The 19,945-nt window shown below is 35.3% G+C and overlaps 1 protein-coding gene across 1 annotated transcript in view; it reads right to left on the reverse strand.

Annotated features, from left to right (window-relative positions):
- The window catches only part of GCC2 (GRIP and coiled-coil domain containing 2), a 59,903-nt gene extending 58,440 nt beyond the window's left edge, over positions 1–1,463 (reverse strand). Inside the window, exons 1-2 of the mRNA XM_051984285.1 lie at positions 1,303–1,463; positions 736–792 (exon numbers count right to left, since the gene is read on the reverse strand). Coding sequence (XP_051840245.1) covers positions 736–792; positions 1,303–1,308 — 63 coding nt within the window. The 5' untranslated portion in view covers positions 1,309–1,463. The remainder of the gene's footprint in view (positions 1–735; positions 793–1,302) is intronic.
- Between the last annotated feature and the right edge of the window lie 18,482 nt (positions 1,464–19,945).

Below are 19,945 nucleotides of genomic sequence, written 5' to 3' on the forward strand. Positions count from 1 at the left end.
ATCAACAACTTGATGCTTTCATAAAGACTTTTGTGGAGAAATTACTGATCTCTCAGATATATATATACATAGAGAGAGAGAGAGAACCAAACCTTAGATGTCATGTGACCCAACACCCTAATTTACAGAAAAAGAAACAGACATCTGAAATATAAGTCATAACTAAGGATCATACCACAACTTAGGAAAACTATCCCAAGTCTTTTGATTTTTACTTATCTTACTGGAGTGCTTAATGTTTGGGAATACAGGTTCTTTCAGTAGTTACAACATCAACATAAATGATAAAATCTCTGCCAATTAGGAAATAAAAAGTACATGTCAAATGTATCTTAAAAACTAGATAGTAAAGATGTTCCTAAGGATTTTCTTCCTGTTTTCAAGTTGTAAAATAATGGGGTTGGCCCTTGTGCTCTCTTTCAATTCTCAATTAAAATTTCAGATATCCAACAAGCATTTATTATATTCCAAACACTGAGTTATAGTGTGGAAATGTGGGGAAAAAAAAAAAAAAACAAACAAGCTTCTCAAGGAATTTACTGAAGGGAAAACAAAGTAAAAAAACAAATGTGGGAAATAAATGCAAAGTTATTTGAGTAGTGAGGGCCTTAGAAGCAACAAGATTCCAGTTAAGCTGTAAAGGAAGCTACAGATTCTAAGAAGTAGAGATGTGAAACTGTTCATAGAATTTGCTAAGTACTCTACAAAAGTTAGGATTTATTTATTTGTTTTTACCTTAGATTTGCCAGCCCCAGGTGTGGCTGGTGAGGCCACCACATCTTGCCCGGGATCCTGCAAGAAAGACAAACTCAAACCTATGAGTTGTCAGAATTGAATTCTTTTAAAGGGACTAGAAGGATAAAGTTAAAAAAATAAATAAATAAAACTATCTCCTAGAACCAGTCTTAAGTTTTAATAATTTAAAGTTGCACCAAGACTTTGGGGACACCTTGTACTCCTTTAAAGACAATGGTAAGGGCTTGGGCATATAGCGGGTAGGCGGGAAAAGGGAAGGTGCGACACCGGGTGAGATGCTTTGGGCAGGGATGAGGGAATATTTAAAAAGGGAGAGGTTGTCACTACCGGGTAACTTCCTGATACGGGGCTGGAGGGGCAGGAAGGACACGGGGCCAGAGGGGGAATGGGGGGCGGGGCAGAGGCAGCCACCGAGGGGTTCGGGAGTCAGCGGAGGAGGCCTTCGACATTGGGAACGCTTTGGAAAGGCGGGGGAGAAAAGAGGGACGTTTACGTCGCAGGCACCACCATTTTTCCCCCATCCCACAGCCCGGAAAATAGATTTACCTCCATGTCCACGCCGGCATCACACACACACACACACGAGCGTACACCCCCCTTGGCCGCGACTAGCCGGTAGCTGCCGCCGCCGCTGCCACCCCCACCACCACTACCGCAGTGGCTTCACTTCCGTCTCCAGCACTTGCTGAGACAGAGCCGCAGATGACGTAGAATCCATCAGCGAGTCAAGGGTGACGTTTCACCGCAGCCCCTCCCCTCCCCCAGTGTTACCGCGGTAACCGCGGCCCCGCCTCTCTGGTTCTCCTCCCTTCTTGCTCCGCCCTCCCGCCCTCCCACTTCTTCGGCTTTGTCTGTTGGTTGAGCTGGCGCTTCCTTCTTCCGCCTTTCAGCTCCGGGAGGAGGCCCTGAGCTGTAATGGGCTTCTTCCTGCGTTCCTCCTGTTTGCTCAGTGAATCCTGAAGAAAGAATACCCAAAAAGGAAAGGAAAAGATGGGGAAAAGGAGTCTGAGAGGTGGGCTAATACTAAGCCAACCACAAGCTATTTTTGTGAAGAAGATTCTTAAACACACATATATATTGGGGGAGCTGAGCTCCCTCAACACTAAACCACTTTTTCAAAAGTCACTTAATCATAAACACAGACCGGAAAGGCTAAGCTCACCTAGAACCAAATCACTTTGCCGAAAAGGCACTTCAACACACAGGCACACACACACACACACACAACGCTAAAGTCAGGTAATAGGAGAGAATGTCGTATATTAATGCGTCTTAAAATAACTCACAAAGATTAATCTCAGGTAACTCGGGTGCAATCTATTAAGGGATTCCAAAATGAAAAAAACAAACAAACAAACACTAGGTGACATTAAGCATAAATAAGTGACAGCAAAGAAGAATTTTCTGCTCTGTTCATGGACCTTTGCACTTGGAAGGGATAATGGAAGATGGATGGTGGTGTAGATCTCTCCCATCACCCCCCGAAGATTAATTTTCAGAATTGCCAACAAAATCAGAAAAAAAAAAAAATAGAATTGACTGCAATATTTATATCTGAATATAGGACCCACAACTGGTGAGTCACTCATCAATCTGGACACCTTGTAAGGTTTGTAACTTTCCTGTACAATTAGACCTGACTACCTCTTTGAAACTTTGAGAACTTCTGATAAAAAGAAAAGAATGCTGGATTCGAAGTCTACTACCACCACTCCTTATTATGAAGTGAGATGCTGAATGCTATCTATGCTTGCCCATCCTAAATGACTGTTAATTACCTGTGTCTTCCTATAAATTCACCACAAGAGGTCTGTGTGATGTGCTGTGAAGGTGGTTAACCCTTATTCTTGCTTCTTTTATGCATTTCTTCTTTTCCAGCTATACATTTCTCTGATAGGTGGTTACACAAACTAGTAGGTACTACTGTTCTCTATTTACCTGTTCCTATTCAACAGAAAGAATCAAAATCTGGGTGAGTCCCAGAACCTGGCTGCCATAGTATTTTATTGTAGAGGTATCCAGTCTTTCTCTGAGTGGGCTTCATTAGAAGACATGTTAATGTTAATGGGATTTACCCAATTAAAACAACTCTTAAACTCCCATCTTACAGACAAAACCTGATCTTTTATTTGAACTTGTTATATCTTACTGAGTCCAAGACTCCACATAATAGAGTTCTTCCGCTTAGGAAAAAATAGAGCTTACCTATTTGTAAGGAATATCTTATTTTTGGTAAAAAGAACATATACCATTATATATAATCATACATATATTACAAATTATATAGCTATATTCTATATATATATATATATTTCATTTCCATTTAATTTGTTTCATTTCATGTATAAATATGAAATGTATATATATAAGTATAAATTTTCATTTGTTTCAGTTTTCTATGTACATATAAATAAATGATAATTTCATTTCATGTACTTATGAATGAAACAATGAAGTTGAAATGAAATATACATGTGTATATATGATTATATACCTATGTATGTTTAAATATATGTGTGTGTGTATATGTGCACACACATAAAATATATGTGTTTATACATATTTGTATGTAGATAAATATGTTTGTATACAGCTTATTACGAAGCTGTAGACTTGTGGCTTCTAGATCTAGGCAGCCTCTCCTCCTGCCAATACTACTCAGTTCAATTAGAATTCTGAAATTCTTTGAAAGACACTTTTTTGTTTAGTTTCCATAGCTCCTTTTGTGCAGAAGAAAAAGAATAGACTAGAGATAAACACAGATCCCAGATAATATTTAATCTATGCCTTGTAGTAGTGCCAATTATTAAATGAGGTCTTGGTTACTCTGGACTTGGGATTCAGTCCCTCATCCTTGAAGTACAAGCCTTAGACTTCAGACTGGATAAAAACTTAGGCTCTTATTGATGGAGCTTTTCCCAAACATGCTTTGTTTCTGACACAGATTTCTGACTTTTTTTTCCCTTAATGGTAGCTAACTTAGTGTATATTGTAGAGCAGGGATATAGGTAAGGACTACTAGACTTATAGACAACATAGAGAACTTGGAATTTCTGCACAGTCTAGTGAAGTGCTGTTGAGTCAGTTGGAGAGAAAATCTTGCCTCCCTCTCAGAAGCCTCCCAGACTTGTCACAAACAGGTTTGTAGGTTGAATCCTACCTACTTCAGGGACTTTCTCACAGGTTCAAAGGATAGTCTGGGCCCTGACCTCCCAAATTATAGTTCATGATTGCCCACTAATTTACCTCTGGTAGTAAGGTAAGATCCAATTAGTTCAAAGCACTGATATATACTAAGATATCACAGAACAATGAGTACAAAACATTTCCCTTCAGAAACCTGAGGTGCATTCTCATGCAATACAATATTTGTGGCAAGACTGAATATAAACTAATAGTACCTTAATGAGGCACGCACTGAGGGAACACATCATGTCAGGGAAATCCATACCTACTATAGGACCTTAATATCCTCTCCATCACTCTGCCTCTCATCCTCCACCTCTTTTCCCCCAGAGGGCTTGTTCCTGGTCACTGTTCATCTCTTATTTGCCAGGGTTTGTTTTCTCTTAAGTCTAGAGTGAGTTTTCTTCTTTGCGTCAGAAATCCTGATTCCTAAAGCTCTTTCCTGTCTCAAGTAATTGCCTTTCTATTTCTAGTGTATGCCTCTGCTTTCAATTGAATGAAGTATCTACTGGTAGTGGTGTTCTTCACTCTCAAAGAGAACCATGATGATTAGCTCCATAACGAAGTACCACGAGTGACTTGGGTGGATAGTTAAGAGGGAAGAGGATTCTTTTTCTTCTCCAGTCTTCTAAGTGATGGAATGATTCCTCTTCAGGGGCTGAATTCTTATTTGCCTGATGGTTTCTTTCTGAACTAGCTACAAAGCTGGTGAGCTCAAACCTTTAATGGTCTTCAAGCTAATCTTTACCTGGCCAAGGTCCAGTTCCCCTTCCAGTTGCCAAGGAAAACATCTTAATACTTCCACAGGGATCACAGAGTGTTACTATGTCTTTGCATTTAAGAAAATATCATTACTTCATTATTTTCTGTGATTACATCAAATGGTGGGGAAAGGGACCAAATCATCTCTTCCTTTACCTCTATATTCCTGACATTGAGTTCTTTTTTTCAGTTCCAGTTTTCAGTGTCTTAGAAGTAAATTATTATGTTTTCTCTTTTCCTTTAAGTCCTTGACATCCTTCTTCACTTGACTCCTTGTCTCATCATTATTACTTACATATTGGTTTTGTTTCCCCTGGAGGCAATAGAAGTTAAGTGACCTAAAATCATATAGCTAGTAAGTGTCCAAGACCAAATCCAGGCCCAGTGCTCTATCCACTGTACCACCTAGCTGTCCCTTACTTACATACTTCTTTTGCTCCTCTACGAACAGCCAAAGCTTTACCATTTAACATTGAGGGACAAGCAAATCAAAATAAATGCTACAAATCACAGCTTTTATATTACTTCACTAATTCATTGTTTCTAACACATTGTCCAGGATTCACAAGTACCACATTCATAGTGCATCATGGGCCTACTTCATTGTTTATTTGCAGTGCATTTATTGCAATCAGTATCAAGAATGTGATGGACCTTGGAGATACAAACACAAACATGATTCTTCTTCAAGGATGTTATATATTATATGTTAGCCATCCACCTACATGTCATATTCTGAATAGCAGGGATTCTTCAACCACTTATTTTTTTCCTGGGTAGATCATCAATCTTATAGTTATTTCACAAGTTTTGAAGGCCAGTTAGCTGAACTGAGAGATATAACAAAAATAATAGCTCACATTTGTTCAGTGCTTTAAGATGCACAAATAGTTTTATATATGTTATCTCATTTGAACCTCGCCGCAATACTATGAGGTTGGTCCTAATCTTAACTAAATCCTTTATGCAGATGAGGAAACTGAAGCTGAAAGACATTAAAGCGATTTGTCTAGGGTCATATAGCTTAGGTCTTTATGATTACAAGCTTGGCATCAATTGTGCCCCCCGTAGCAGGTAAAGCTAATGGCTAATCATTTAAGTATGATAGGAGAGATGCAAAGGACAGTGGATTTGGGTTAAGAAAAATTGGGTTTTATTGCCATCTAAGTCACAAACACATTGTTTGACTTTAGACATATCACTTCAACCTATCTAGACCTTTGTTTCTTTCATCTGTAAAATGAGATTTGATGAGATGAGATGATATGTGCTTTGTGTGATTTTCTGAATAATAGAATGAATAAGAACATGAAAGTCGAATTTGTAATGGTCATGTAAAATGATTACAAATGGCTTTCATTTTTTTCCCCCATGTATAAGAAGGCCTCATAATAATAAGCTAGAAGTCAACTTCCAAAGAAAATACTCTGTTTAATGCAGTAAATTGCATTATGTTAATTCTAGAACAAAGAAATGTCCACTACAAAGAGCTTTTATAATTATACTATAGATCCCTATCAGTTAATAGTTTGGAAGAAAATAATTTTCAAAATAATAACCCTAACAAAATAATAATGAGTTTAAATAGATGTTATGATTATCCTAGCCTTTTAAAAGTTTCCCAGAAAAAGATATTAGGAAAGAGGGATACATTAGAATATTTCTTGTTTCTAAAGGGGAAGACAGATTTATTTATTTATTTACTTATTTACTTATTTGCTGAGGCAATTGGGATCACACAGCTAGGAAGTATTAAGTGTCTGAAGCCAGATTTGAACACAGGTCCTCCTGACTTCAGGGCTGGTGCTCTATCTACTGTACCAACTATCTGTCCCCAGAAGACAGAATAAAAAAAAAATTATCATAAAATAGAACTATACTAAGCATGGGATACAAAGAGAACTATGCCAGTCCTATTTCCAGTTTTTTTCCTTCTGCCAGCCTAGCTCAGTCTTCTGTTACATTTAGGTCTGGCTACTGTATGTTTCCAAATCTGCAGTTCCAACAATAGATGAGGGAAGGGTTGGAATATGGATGTGAGTATGGGATCATTATTTCCTGGGGCTACCTAGAAAATTCTTTTACTAATTTTTTTCTAGACCTTTTCCACTGTCAATATTGTTAGCAGTGTCAAAAAGATTGTTACCTTTAAGAAAATGGAGGCAAGCTGCTCTTGCTCTTATGTAAGACTAGGAAAAAAAAAGTTTTCATTTCTGAATCTACTTTTCATTGTATTGGTGTAGTTGTTAGAGAGTTGGCCTTGAAGTTAAGAAGAACCAGGTTTAATGCCTTGCCTTTATTGCATTATCCTAGTCAAGTTACTTAATCTCTTAGTATTTTAGGCAACTCTCTAAGCTTCTATTACAGTGATGATGGTGATCTTCATTGTTTCCTCACTTGGGGGTTTTCTATATACAAATTCTCTCTGCTTGTGTTAATATGTCATATTTTATTCAATTATTCTCCAATAGTTGGATATAGCAATCAAGGTTTTTGTTTTTGAGAATTTTTTGCTATTATTCAAACAATAGTCCTGGGTATTTTTGTTTAGGTCTTTTTCCTTTTATTGTTTTGGATAAAGTCCTAGCAATGACATTACTAGGTTAAGAATATATTGCTGGATTTGGGGACATTCTAACAGTGTACATCCCATGGTACATGTCAGGCTTGTACCCTAGCCATTTTAGGTGACCACATGTATTCTAACTATGCCTGTTTAGTTGCAAACTCTTTATTATTTAACTTTATATATATATAGCTAATTTTGCCATTTTATGAATATAAATTTTAAAGTTGTCTGTATTTGTGTTTCTTTAATCAGCAGAGAATAGAAAATACAGAGTTCTGTTGGTACTGGGAAGATGTCACACCATTTTCATTCTGAAACTCGGACCTCCTCCCCCTCCATCTTCAACCAGTACCCAGACATGCTGAAATCTATCTCAATCACTTCCTTACTTCCTAACCCCCTAGTGAGAATTAAAAAGTTGGAGAAGTTGTTATAGTGAAGTAACTACAGTTTTCTTCCACCTCTTGGAGAATTTCAAGACATTTGTCTCTCTTTATTCAAGTTGTTTTGTGATATTACCAGATCATTCTCTTTAGTTAGTGGTATCCATCTTCCAATTTCCAAAATCTATTCTTTCTGCCAATGATCTATTCTAACTCTCTCAATATCCCAAAAGTCTTTTTCTGCTTTCTCCCCCAACATTCCATCCTCTACTCTCCCCACCAAAGAGAAGTTCCTTTGTATAAGCCCACTTCCTATAATATTGTCTTACTAATGAAGGAATAAGATTGCTCTCCTCCTGAAACATTAGATTATTCTTGCACATATTCACTTCCTGATTTCCCCCCTTATATCTTTTGATCTTTAGATTCCTTAGCTTATTGATAATTTCCTTTTCCTCTCAATTTCTCTCATGTAATATATAAGGTTTTTTATTAAAGATTTTCTAACAAAAATTAACAAGATTCTCTCTCTCTACACACACACACACACACACACACACACACACACACACACACACACACACACAGCTTTGTATAGTCCTAATTGTGTGAAGAGAATAATTTTATTTCTTAGACTGTTGCTATCTAAACATAATTAATTTTCTTCTATTTGGCATTTTGCATGTTAATTATTGAACTCACTTTTGATGAACAAGCTAGTGAGATGAAAGCTAATAAGTATTCTTTTAATAGATTAGAAATTAGTTAAATGGTTGGCCTCTCAAAAATTTTATGACAGTTTGAAGAGTTTGAACAAAATAGAACAAAAAGATACACTTCTTAGGAATCAAGCTTAACATCAACAAAAACAAAAAAAAGAAAGCTCCCAAACTCATCAGTACACTGTGAAAGATCTATGTAAAGGAAATTGAAAATATCTCCATTTGGGCATATAGTTGATAGGAAATGATTGGAAAGAGATACAATAGTTGGTTAGCCAACCAGAGGTAAAAATTTATTACTTATTCCTTCTCTCTGGTTGCCAATGGCTACACTTCTGGTCTTCTAAAACTGGATCTTCACTCATCTTCATGTCCTACCAAACTTCATGCAGAGACAAGTTATCATATAATCTCATCTCAAACTCCAATATAAAGGTGATACTAATTTCTCAAGGAAGTTACCGCATTAGTTCTTGAAAGCTTGATAAGGATGATAAGAATATGTAGATGGTGCATAAGCTACTGTTTTTCAAAATGACCTGGAACACTGAAATGTCTTTTAGGTCATAACCATTCTATATAAAAATTTTTAAATTTTATTCTGCATTTAAATAAAATGTTTCTATAACATAGTAGGATAGGAAAAATGATTTTACATGAAACCTCAAGTTTAATACATATAACTTGCTATTCCTTTTAAATATATAATGTTATTATGTAATATTCTTCCTACTTCTTTTTTCTTCCTTTCTTCCCTACCACCTTGAGAAAACTACCATTCTACACATATATACATATGCACACACACACACACACACACACAAAACCATTCTTTATACTCTTCTATTTATGAGTTCTTTCTCTGGATGCAGATAGTGTCTTCCTGCATAGTTCCTTTGTGATTAATTTGGGTATTATAGTCAAAATGACTTAGTCACTCAAAGTGATTTAAAACAATATTGATACTGTATAAAGCATTCTCTTAATTTTACTCATTTTCCTTATTATATTGTGCAAATCTATTCATAAGTGATTTAAAACAATATTGATACTGTATAAAGCATTCTCTTAATTTTACTCATTTTCTTTATTATTTTGTGCAAATTTATTCATGTTTTTCTAAGATCATTAAGGTCATCATTTCTCATGTACAGTAGTATTCCATCACAATTATATACCACAACTTGTTCAGCCATTCTAAAAAGTTTGACCTTACTGTCTACATGTATAAACCATGTCAATATCAAATGTCTACTCTTTAGACTGATGTATTATTAAATGGATGCTAGAGCTTATTGATTAGCACACTACAGGGCAAATATAGAAAATGGGTCACATCGAAGTAATTGTTAGTATTTTTCCTTCCTTCTGATACTTTGTGAATCACTTCTCTTCAACACATTCACAAATTTGTTATCATGAGCACAGATCTCCTTAGTATATAGTTGGTCTAATACTATTGCTTTCCTCATATTTGTATGTGTGTGTGTTTTTTTTTAATGCCCTTTCCACCTTTTCTAAAAACATATCCTGAACTGTGATGTTAGAATCTAAGTAGGATGGCTCTACTGTCCTTAAACTGAAATGAATTTGTTTGTAGTGCTTTCCCTTATTTCATCTGTTTGTTGTCCGGTTTCTAGCTTCATCCTTATGTATCCTTTGGATTACTTTGCTTTAATTCAGTCTCTCACAAAACTTACTCTAAACTAGTTTTATTCTACATTGTTTCTATTTTATGAAGAAATACTACTAATAATATTCCCATCATTCATTTTTGTAAGATTATACAAATGAGTTCATATTCTAAAACAGTGTTGCCTTTCGCTATTATATGTTTTCTCTTGACAAATCATGGGTTTGCTGATTATGGTGCTTTTCAGACTCTTAGTCCCATTATTATGGCAATTTACTTGTATTGGTTGAATTCAGCATGAAATTATTATAACTGATGTCTTCATTATTTCTTTCTTCTACATCCCATTTTTCATCATCAAGAACTAGTTTAACTTTGTCTTGTTTTCATTGCTTTATTTGCATGCCATATCTAATTATAATTTTTAGTTCTTTTATTCTTTTTAAAATTCTTTCCTTAATCTAGATAATTGATCCATTAAGATAGTGGCCTATCTGTATGCTGGCAATTGAGTCAGTAATGACTTTTCTTTCAGTAATAAACCATTTCCTCTCTGTTAAAACTTTCACAGTGCAGCCAAATTGATTCTGAAAGACACATTTGATCAGATCAGTTCCCTTCTCAAAATTTTAAAATAACTATTACTTTTAGGATAAAAAGAAAAATCCTCAATTTAGCATCTAAAGTCCTCTAAAGTTGTTCACAAGTATCTTTTAAAGCTTGTTTCATGTTGTTTCTCATTCATCATGAAACTCAGCATGGCTTTATCAAAAGAGTACTTAAATTAGGGTCAGGAAACCTGGGTTTTAAATCCATCTCTTAAACTTAATAGATTTATGTCCATGGGTAAGTATTTGAAAACTTTTAAATGAATCATAATAATTGTTTAATAAATTCTCATTTTTAAAAATTAACATTTTAAATTAACAAGTACCTATTTTCTCTATTAGCTCCCTTTTCCACATTCAAAAAGAAAGAAAAACAAGTTCATTATAATAAATATGCATAATCAAGCAAAACAAATTCCATCATTGGTCATGTAACAACAAAAAAGTCTTAGTTTGTACCCTGAATTTGTTACCTCTCAGTGGGGGAAAGAGAGAATTGCTGAGCAGTAGTGACACTCACTTTGCTTCTCGTCCTGAAATGATGATTTTTCCATGAATCTTTTGCAGGCATGGCTTCACTAGATGCTGTGGAGCTGCTATCTTAACTCCCACTTGACCTAAGGAGTTGGTTCTCAGACCTTGACTATTACATCCTTTCAGGGATCACAGGTATCTCTGAGGTACTGAGGAATGTCCTTCTAGAATTATAGACTTTAAGCCTACATTAATGTTTCCTGCCATAATTATCAGTTGATATTCTTTAGTTAGCCAAGTTCAAATAGTTTTCAGAAAGGAAAATTTGGTATAACACATCCTCCCCAATGCCTGTGACATTTTTTCATTAGCATATGTAGAGTCCAGTGGAAAATGTATTAAAGCTTAGATAAGCATATGTGGCAAAGAGGCAACTTACAGATTCTAATCCTTGGAAGTTATTTTCTCCTTTTTTTGGGAGTGCTCAAAAGGTTTATTTCGATATGTTCTTTCTTTTTTGGAGGGGGAGTAGTGATCTTTGTAGATTTGTGGATACTTATAAGTCTGTCCTTGGTGTCTAATGTAAACATGGCTGCCAGATATTCTAGGGATGCTGATGGGAAGGCCTCTGAACATCAGAGATTATTCACAAGGTTCTTTACTCAATGGATGATGGGAGAGATCAAGATCAGGATGAAGTGATTTGTTATTCCCCAAATAAAGCCTTCTTGGGGGGGAGGGTGTTAGTTGGAACTCTTTCTCCTCATTATTGCTCACTGGAGTCTCTATCTCTGCCAGTTGCTCAAATAACTTGGATTCTGAATTTTCTGTTTTATCTATGACTCTTAGCTCATCTAAGTTTCCTCAACCAATCTGAACTCCCTTCTTATTAATGTCACTCCAACTGATGGAAGGACATTTTCCATTTAATCTAAATTGTTTAATTGAGACTTGTATCTAAGCATTTTATCACTTTAAGTAATAAGTGATAATTTAAGTAATAAGTTGATTTATTTACTCTATCAATTTCAAGCCTAGAAGCCTTTGCTAATAGATGAAATTTCTCTTCTGGTTGCTCTGGTTAGAAAATTCAACTTTCTTGGTTTAAGTTCTTCCTTTCTCCTATCTCTCTGAGAAATCTAATTTAGAGAAATCTAAAACTTAATAAGTAAATTTTTTATTTCAGTTAGAAGCCTTTTGCTTAGTTCCTTTTGTGTGAGACAGGTGCTAGACCCCCTTCCCCAAATGAATTCATTAGAGACATCTTCAGGTACAAAGAGAAAGCATTTATTTAGTCCCTGCAGGGAGAGGCCCAAGCACACGTGGGAAGCATCTCAGCTCCCAACATGTGCCCAACCTGACAAGCCGGAAATAGTAAAACTGATTAAATAGCAAAAGACACAAGTCTTTTCATCTGATAGACTAAAAAGAAGTAATCATCATTGACCAGTAGTCACCAATATTGTCTGCTTCCTATGGGTCATATCACTTCCTGTGTAATGCTGGAGAAACTGAGGCAAAATAGAGATTAGAGAATTTTTAATATTTTATTTGGGTTTCTGAGAGAAAGAGATTTTTCTGGGGGGCAGATCAAAATCCATTATTCATTCCAGAACTGAATTGGACTTTCCGCTCAAAGAATCCAGCATTGAATGTGAGATTCCAATGATTTTTATATGGCCGAGTAATCAGGGAAGCAAAGGGTGAAGTCTGAACACGTGAGTGCAGGAATTTCCAAGAATGGATATCAATTTGGTAGGTTTGGGGTAAGACCATAAATTCTGATAATTTGGGAATGAAGAGTGTAGTCACTAGAGACAGAAAGTCTGGAACAAGAGATATGTAAGCATGTCTCTTAGTAACTTATCTGCTTATGGAATGCTAATGGTCAGGGCTCTCAGACCTAATTATCTCAGTCCTAATGGTCAGGCAGGGGGTTTGCAACGAGGGGGATTGAGGCAGAACAATTCAGGGAACTGAGGCAGAACAATTTAGGGAAACTGAGGCAGGACAATGAAAGGAAACTGTGGCACAACACCTGTAGCTGAATTAGGCTAGTATGACCTTTAGAGACCTGCAGGCCTAGAGATCATGTGACTTCCTGCAATCTAGGGCCAAAACCTGATCTTCTGGCTCTGCAGATCTTTGGGAATAGGGATCGCATGATTAGTTTGATCTTTTGAGAAAGCTTTATCTGTTTTCACTCACTTTTGACAATGAAGAAAAATGCTCCTTTGTTTGATAAATGATTTGATTTCTTTCTGTAACCTGAAGTGTTTTTTCCAGACTCATTCTTTTTTTGCACATTTTTCTACTCTCTTCTTTCTCTCTAGGATTTACTTTTATTATGTCAGTTCCATTTGACTTTTAATTTTTATTCACCAATACTTAATTTAGTGTCTAACACTTAGTCTTGCCTACCTTGCAAATAAGTATTTAATGGGAAAAATGAGCCCACTCCCACATCTTGCTTCAGACAAAGCTATCCTCCACTACTTTTTATTAACTATAGGAATCATTTAAATTGCTTGCTGTTCTGAGTCACCATGGGTACAATAAGATGACAATCCTTGCTTTTCAAGGATTATTCTCCTAGCTACATTGTCCCAAGGCCCAAGGAGTTGCACGCCATGAGTGTTACCTCTTGAGGGCAACTAAGTGGCACAGAGGATAGATAGAGTGGCCTGGGCCTGGAGTCAGGAAGACTTGACTTCAATCCAATCTTAGACACTTCTTAGCTGTGTAACCCTAGATGCAGGTCACTTAACCCTGTTTGACTCAGTTCCTTGTCTCTTAAATGAACTGGAAAAGGAAATGGCAAAACACTCCAATATCTTTGCCAATAAAATCCTAATGGAGTCATGAAGAGTCATACTTGATTATACAACTACAAAAGTAAGCTTGTACCAAGGATAGGCCATCTTCTATGTATTTTTTAAACTTTGGTACAGAATCATAGTGCTATCCAAAAGATATCTGACATCTGTTTGTTCCACTTCTAGGTCACCTATGCAGTAGAGTATTAGCCATTCAAATAATTTCAGTGGCAATAACTGCCATTACACAACTGCTTGGGGGGAAAAGTCATCTACACTGAGAGAAACTACAAAAAGCTCACAAATTTGAAATGCAAAAGTATTAATCAGCAGCTTTCACAAAGAAGTTTGCAAATGTCCCAATGAGGCTTGAATATAACCCTTTTTGATTGGAATTCTCTGTATTTTTTTTAAAATAAAAATTGCTTCCCCCTTCTATGTTTGGGGATATAATTTATTCATATTGATAATCTGGGTACCTGATTATCATATACCTGATTCATGTTGGTAACATGGTAATCTTTTTACTTCTCTTTTCCCTGCTGAAGGATTTCTTAGATTACAATCCAAAATTAAAATTGTTCCTTAGAAATCTAGAGTGGGGAAAGAAACCTGATGATCTTCTTTAAGAGAAGCTAACTCTAGAGTCATGAACCATGGTAATCCATGGAAGAAAAGACGGGGATTGGCAAAAGTCACCAGCTCCTATGGCTTCATCTCTGGAGTTTCTGGTTTCCTCCTGTGCTAAGGAAATCTTTGTTGAATTAATTTTCATTTTAAACATTTCTTGACCATTATATATTTCCACTTAAGCTACATTTACATTAAATTTTCAAGGTTATTACTAGCCATACTAGCATGGTACATGGACTATTTTAGGAATGGAAGGTCATAAAATTGTATGATATCTAGATTATAGGCAGTTGTACTATAATGGAAACAAACCTGCCCCCGAGAGGAAAATAGGACTAGTAGGCCCAAGGGTGAGTCCAAAAAACAACAGCCAGCCAGAGTGTTGTATTAGTTTTTATATTTAATATGAAATAATAAAAGACTTAAAGGAGATCTCTGAAAGGATGTGGAAGGGAATCTTATAGGATAAGAAGACATCATTGATTGTTACTTATATTATTTATTCATTTTGATGAAATCATCTGTTCATTTAAGTATTATTAGAATTTTTACTGATTAAAGTGATGTGTATATAATGATGATGCTGATAAATATATACATACATAAAATGAAAACATAGCATTTGTATAGTACTTTAAATTTTATGAATAACTTTACATGTATTACCTCATTTTATCCTTACAACATCTCTTGGAAGTAAATATTATCATTTCCATTTTACAGATGAAGAAACTGAAAACGAGAAGTTTAACTCCCTTACCCAGGGTCACACAATTATGAGGTGTCAGGCCAGATTTGACGTCAGCTCTGCCTACCATGAAGGTCCATGAAGGAAAAAAATGATTGATGCTTCCTTTGGAAATAGGAAAAGATATTGCTTCTTTTTTCCCTGCTGAAAGACTTCCTAGATTAAGAATCCAAAATAAAATTGTTCCTGTAATTATTTTTATTTTGGGTGCAGAGGTCTCTCAGGTCAGAGAACTTTGATCAAATGAGGTCAAGATCTTCTTTTACAGCTTACAGTCTTGCCTAAAATACTGAGAATTTAATTGATATTTTAAAGATCATTAGTCAATTTGTGTTGAAAACAATACTTAATCCTTCTAGGAACATACCTATTTTTGGCTTCAAAGTTATCAACTCTGCTGTACTACCTAATGTAAATAAAAAGTCCTTAAAATGAGTAAAAATAATGTAATCTTCTTAACACTTTGGTACTGTCTATATTCCCTTCATCCTAAAATATGTTGAGTTGATAGAATCATAGATCTTGTTTGAGTGAAACAAATCCATAATCGTAGATCAGATACAGCCTGGTTTAACACAGTAAACGTCACCAGAATTGTGAAACCAATGCTTGTATACATTTGGTTTTTGTATAAACTCAAGCTGTACCTAAGACTTTCAGATATAGTATGGAAGATCAGAAAAAGACTTATTAGAGGCAGATGCATTCAAATCTCCACTAAATGCTTTCCTATCTATATAAATTGAAGTTTCTTCTTCAGTTAAAAAAAAAAAAAAAGTCAAATTACATGACTTTTTGAAGTCTATTATCACTTTACTTAAAATAGCCTATTCTCACTCCAGGACCCATACTCAATTACCCAAAAGGTTCTCTCATAGCTATACTATTTTAGCTGCTTGAGAAATCTAAGTTTTTTCTAGTCTATATATTCATTTCCTCAAACTAAAATTCTCTAAAATATTTTTTACATCTCCAGTTTTGATTTCTAGCTCAGGATGCTTAACTCTTCTCAAAAGCTTGTGAGGCACATTCCCATTATTCTCCATAACAAAGCCATTCTTTGAGAATGACTTTGAAAATGAGAAGACTGTTTATCAAAATCAAAATCAGCTACTAATGATGTGTAACCCATTTATACACTGTGTATTATATAACAGGATTAAAAATCAATTTTTTGTTTTTTTTTGCTTCACTTTGATGAGATTTACATTGGAACTTATTTGAATATCTACCAAGTGTGGAATAATTCAGTATTTAAGGAAACAGTATTTCATCATTCAGAATATATTCTTACTAAAGCAACAGGATTTTTACTGTTGGCATAACAAAGGAAGGCATATTGTCTAGGTGGGTGGAGACCAATGACCTTGGCTTCTTAGTGTGACAGATTGTGTAGGTGGTGTTAGGTATATAATTAATGGTGCTGCCAGAGCTACCCAACTGACTTCATTCCCCTGCTTTCTGTAATCTACAGACAAAAGTGGACTCATACAGATATATAGATAAATAGACAGAATGAATAGAAAGATGACTGGCTGGATAGAGAAAACACTTATTAATTATTATGTATAAGGCACTTCTAAAAGTCCTGGGAATACCAGCAAGATAGCCTCTGCCCTCAAGAAATACCACATAAATAGGAACTGGAAGGGGTGGAGTAGTATTGGTCAATATGGCTTGAAAACTGTGACTAGAAAGTGTATCCGTGTCTTGTTTCTGGGCAAGATAAGGTGAAAACTTATCCATCACAATTCAGTTTCAGGGATAGAGTCCAAGGTTCTGGTGTGTCTGTATGTGTGTGTGGAGGCAGAGATGTAGATGATAGTTGGAATGGTTCTAGGTTAGAGAAAACAAGAGTTTATTAGAACCTGACATTCCAGAAGAGCCCAAGGTAATATTGAAGAGGTATGAGGATGTAGCAAGATCTGAGAAATCTTAAGGCTTCTTAAAGGCCTTGGGAGTACCACAAACAATGCTGGCCAATATGTTGGTCAATAAGCTGTAGGGGAGCTACCTCACCCCTACCACTCCACAATTTTGTTTCTCTTTCCTATAAAATTATCTCCTTGATGCTGACTCTTTGCTAAAATTCCCTTGGAAATTAGCCTGTTGTAAAGCAGCATAATAAATCTTTGTCCTTTAACTTGGAGAATGAGGGTGTGAATTATTTCTCCAAATCCAGGACACTGACTAATCTTATTAGGGTGATTTCCCTTCAACAGTATAATAAGTCCGATAAATAGATGACTGCAGTATTGGTGGCATACTTTGAAATTATGTAATTAATGAATTGAGGAATCCATTAATCAGAATAACATATATACATAAATGCACATATATAACTTATCTATATATATGTAATAGATATAAATATAAATATAAAAATTTATAGATATAAATATATATACACACATAAATATGACCAACAGGTGGCAATACTATAAGCCATACAGAGATTATTGTAATAGCAAAGGCCTTATTGTCTTTTCTAATGGCTTCAGTTTCTCTCACTTTTCTGACTATATAAGAATATCTTTCTACCTTTTCTTATCATCTTGACTTCCCCAAGATATAGACAACTAGTTCAGGATTCTGTGTAAATCTACGACATGGATTGTGGCCAGAAATTACATATATTCTAACCAATAAATTCTTGAAACTGCATCAACCATTAAGATTATAAAAAAAAAACCTTCAAAAACTAAACAGTTTAGCTATATCATGGTATGCTTCTGCTACTTCATATATACATGAACAATATTACCATTTCATTTGTATACTATTTGATATTTATGTAATGGATGACTGAATTCTCATATATGTGTGTGTATATGCACATATATATATATACATACTAAATACAAGGGAATTTTTTGGAGAGAGGACACTAGCAGTTAAAGGGAATCAAAGAAGACCATGTGTGAAACATCAAGTCAATAAGTATTAAGAGCTTAGTATGTCCAAGACATTGTGCTAAGTGCTGGGAATATAAATGCAAGCAGAAAGACAGATAGTTCCTCAAGGACCTTACATTTAATGGGTAAAGATAATACATAAAAAGAAACTGGAAAGGAGGTAAGGATGCAAATACTTGATGCAGTATGAGTGGTATAAGTTAGCTCAAGCATATCACTAGGTAGAGCTATTTCTGATATGAAATCCAGGGCTGTGTGAGCTTCAGGATTTAGAAGTTAAATCCAGGAAGAGAGAAGTGAAACCTGAAATGAAATGGAAACCAAGCTGAGGTGGTATTTGAGCTGAGATCTAGAGGAAACTGGGTGGCAATAAGTGGTACGGTAAACAGTGTGCTGGGCTTGGAGTAAAGAGGATTCTTCTCCCTGAGTTCAAATCTGGTCACACATACTTACCAGATGCATAAATCTGGGCAAATTACTTCATCCTGTTTACCTCAATTTCCTCATTTGTAAAGAAGGAAATGGCAAATAATTCCAGTATTTTTGTCAAGAAAGTTCCAAGTGGATGACAGTGATGAGGAAATACATTACAGGCATTGGGGAAAGTCCATGAAAAGGCAAGGAGATAATTAAACATTCTAATTCATGATCATGTGCTTTATCCAGAAGCAGAAAATTGTTTCAAGTAAGTTATTTTTCATGTTACATATATTTAGATTTTATTTACAACACATTTCCATTTTTACCCATTTTCCTAATTTAAGTAATTCTAAAAGATTAGGCTTTTTCTTTTCTTTGAAAACTATGGGCACAAAATTATGGTATGTCAGAGATGGAAAGGGAACTTAGTTCAGCAGTTCTTAAACTTTTTGGTTCCAAGACCCCTCTGTTGAGGTAGAAGACATCCCAACAAGATTAGGGTCCCCAAGTCGATGTCATGAGTTTGGTGAAAGAATTTGCACACTCAGTCTCCAGGTTAAGCGGCAAAGATTTATTGTGCTTTTTGACAGCAGGCTAATTTCCAAGGGTCAGAATCAAGAAGATAATTTCATAGAAAAGAGAAACAAAGATTAGGTTGATATGCTATTATTATGGCTCAGAGCTACAATTGAGGAGTGGTAGGTATGGGATAGTTCCCCTAAAGCTTACTGATCAACAGATTGGTCAGCATTGTTTGTGGTACTCCAAGGCCAGGAAGCCTTAAGTTGTGCCAAGCACTGTATTAAAATCTGGGAATACAAGAAGAAGCAAAAGACAGACCTTATTCTCACAGAGTTTACAATCTAAAATTACTCTTCGAATGTTAACTTTTTTAAAACAACCAAAAGTATCCATAGTTTTCTAGGATCATCTCTAGCCAACATTCAATTAAGAACTGTCTCCTTAGCTATAGTTGTGAAAAATAAATCATCTCTTCTCTACTAGGTTTATGATATTACCTTTAATTTTTAGGTCATATATCAATTAGGAGATTATTTATGGTACTATAAAATGCTGGTCTGGAATACAATTTATGCCAGTTCTTTTTAGTTTTAGTTTTGTTTTTTTCAAATAGATAATGTTTATAACATGATGGTTCTGGGCTTAATGAATACTATGTCATTATATCCAATTGGTCTTGATTACCTAAATTGATTCACTAATAAAATCAGATTTCAAAATGGAGAATAGCTGAATTATGATATATGAATGTAATGACATTTTTCTGTCCTGTAAGACATTATTATAAAGTATTTAGAA

Source organism: Antechinus flavipes, chromosome 3 (assembly GCF_016432865.1).
Source record: "Antechinus flavipes isolate AdamAnt ecotype Samford, QLD, Australia chromosome 3, AdamAnt_v2, whole genome shotgun sequence".
Taxonomy (NCBI): domain Eukaryota; kingdom Metazoa; phylum Chordata; class Mammalia; order Dasyuromorphia; family Dasyuridae; genus Antechinus; species Antechinus flavipes.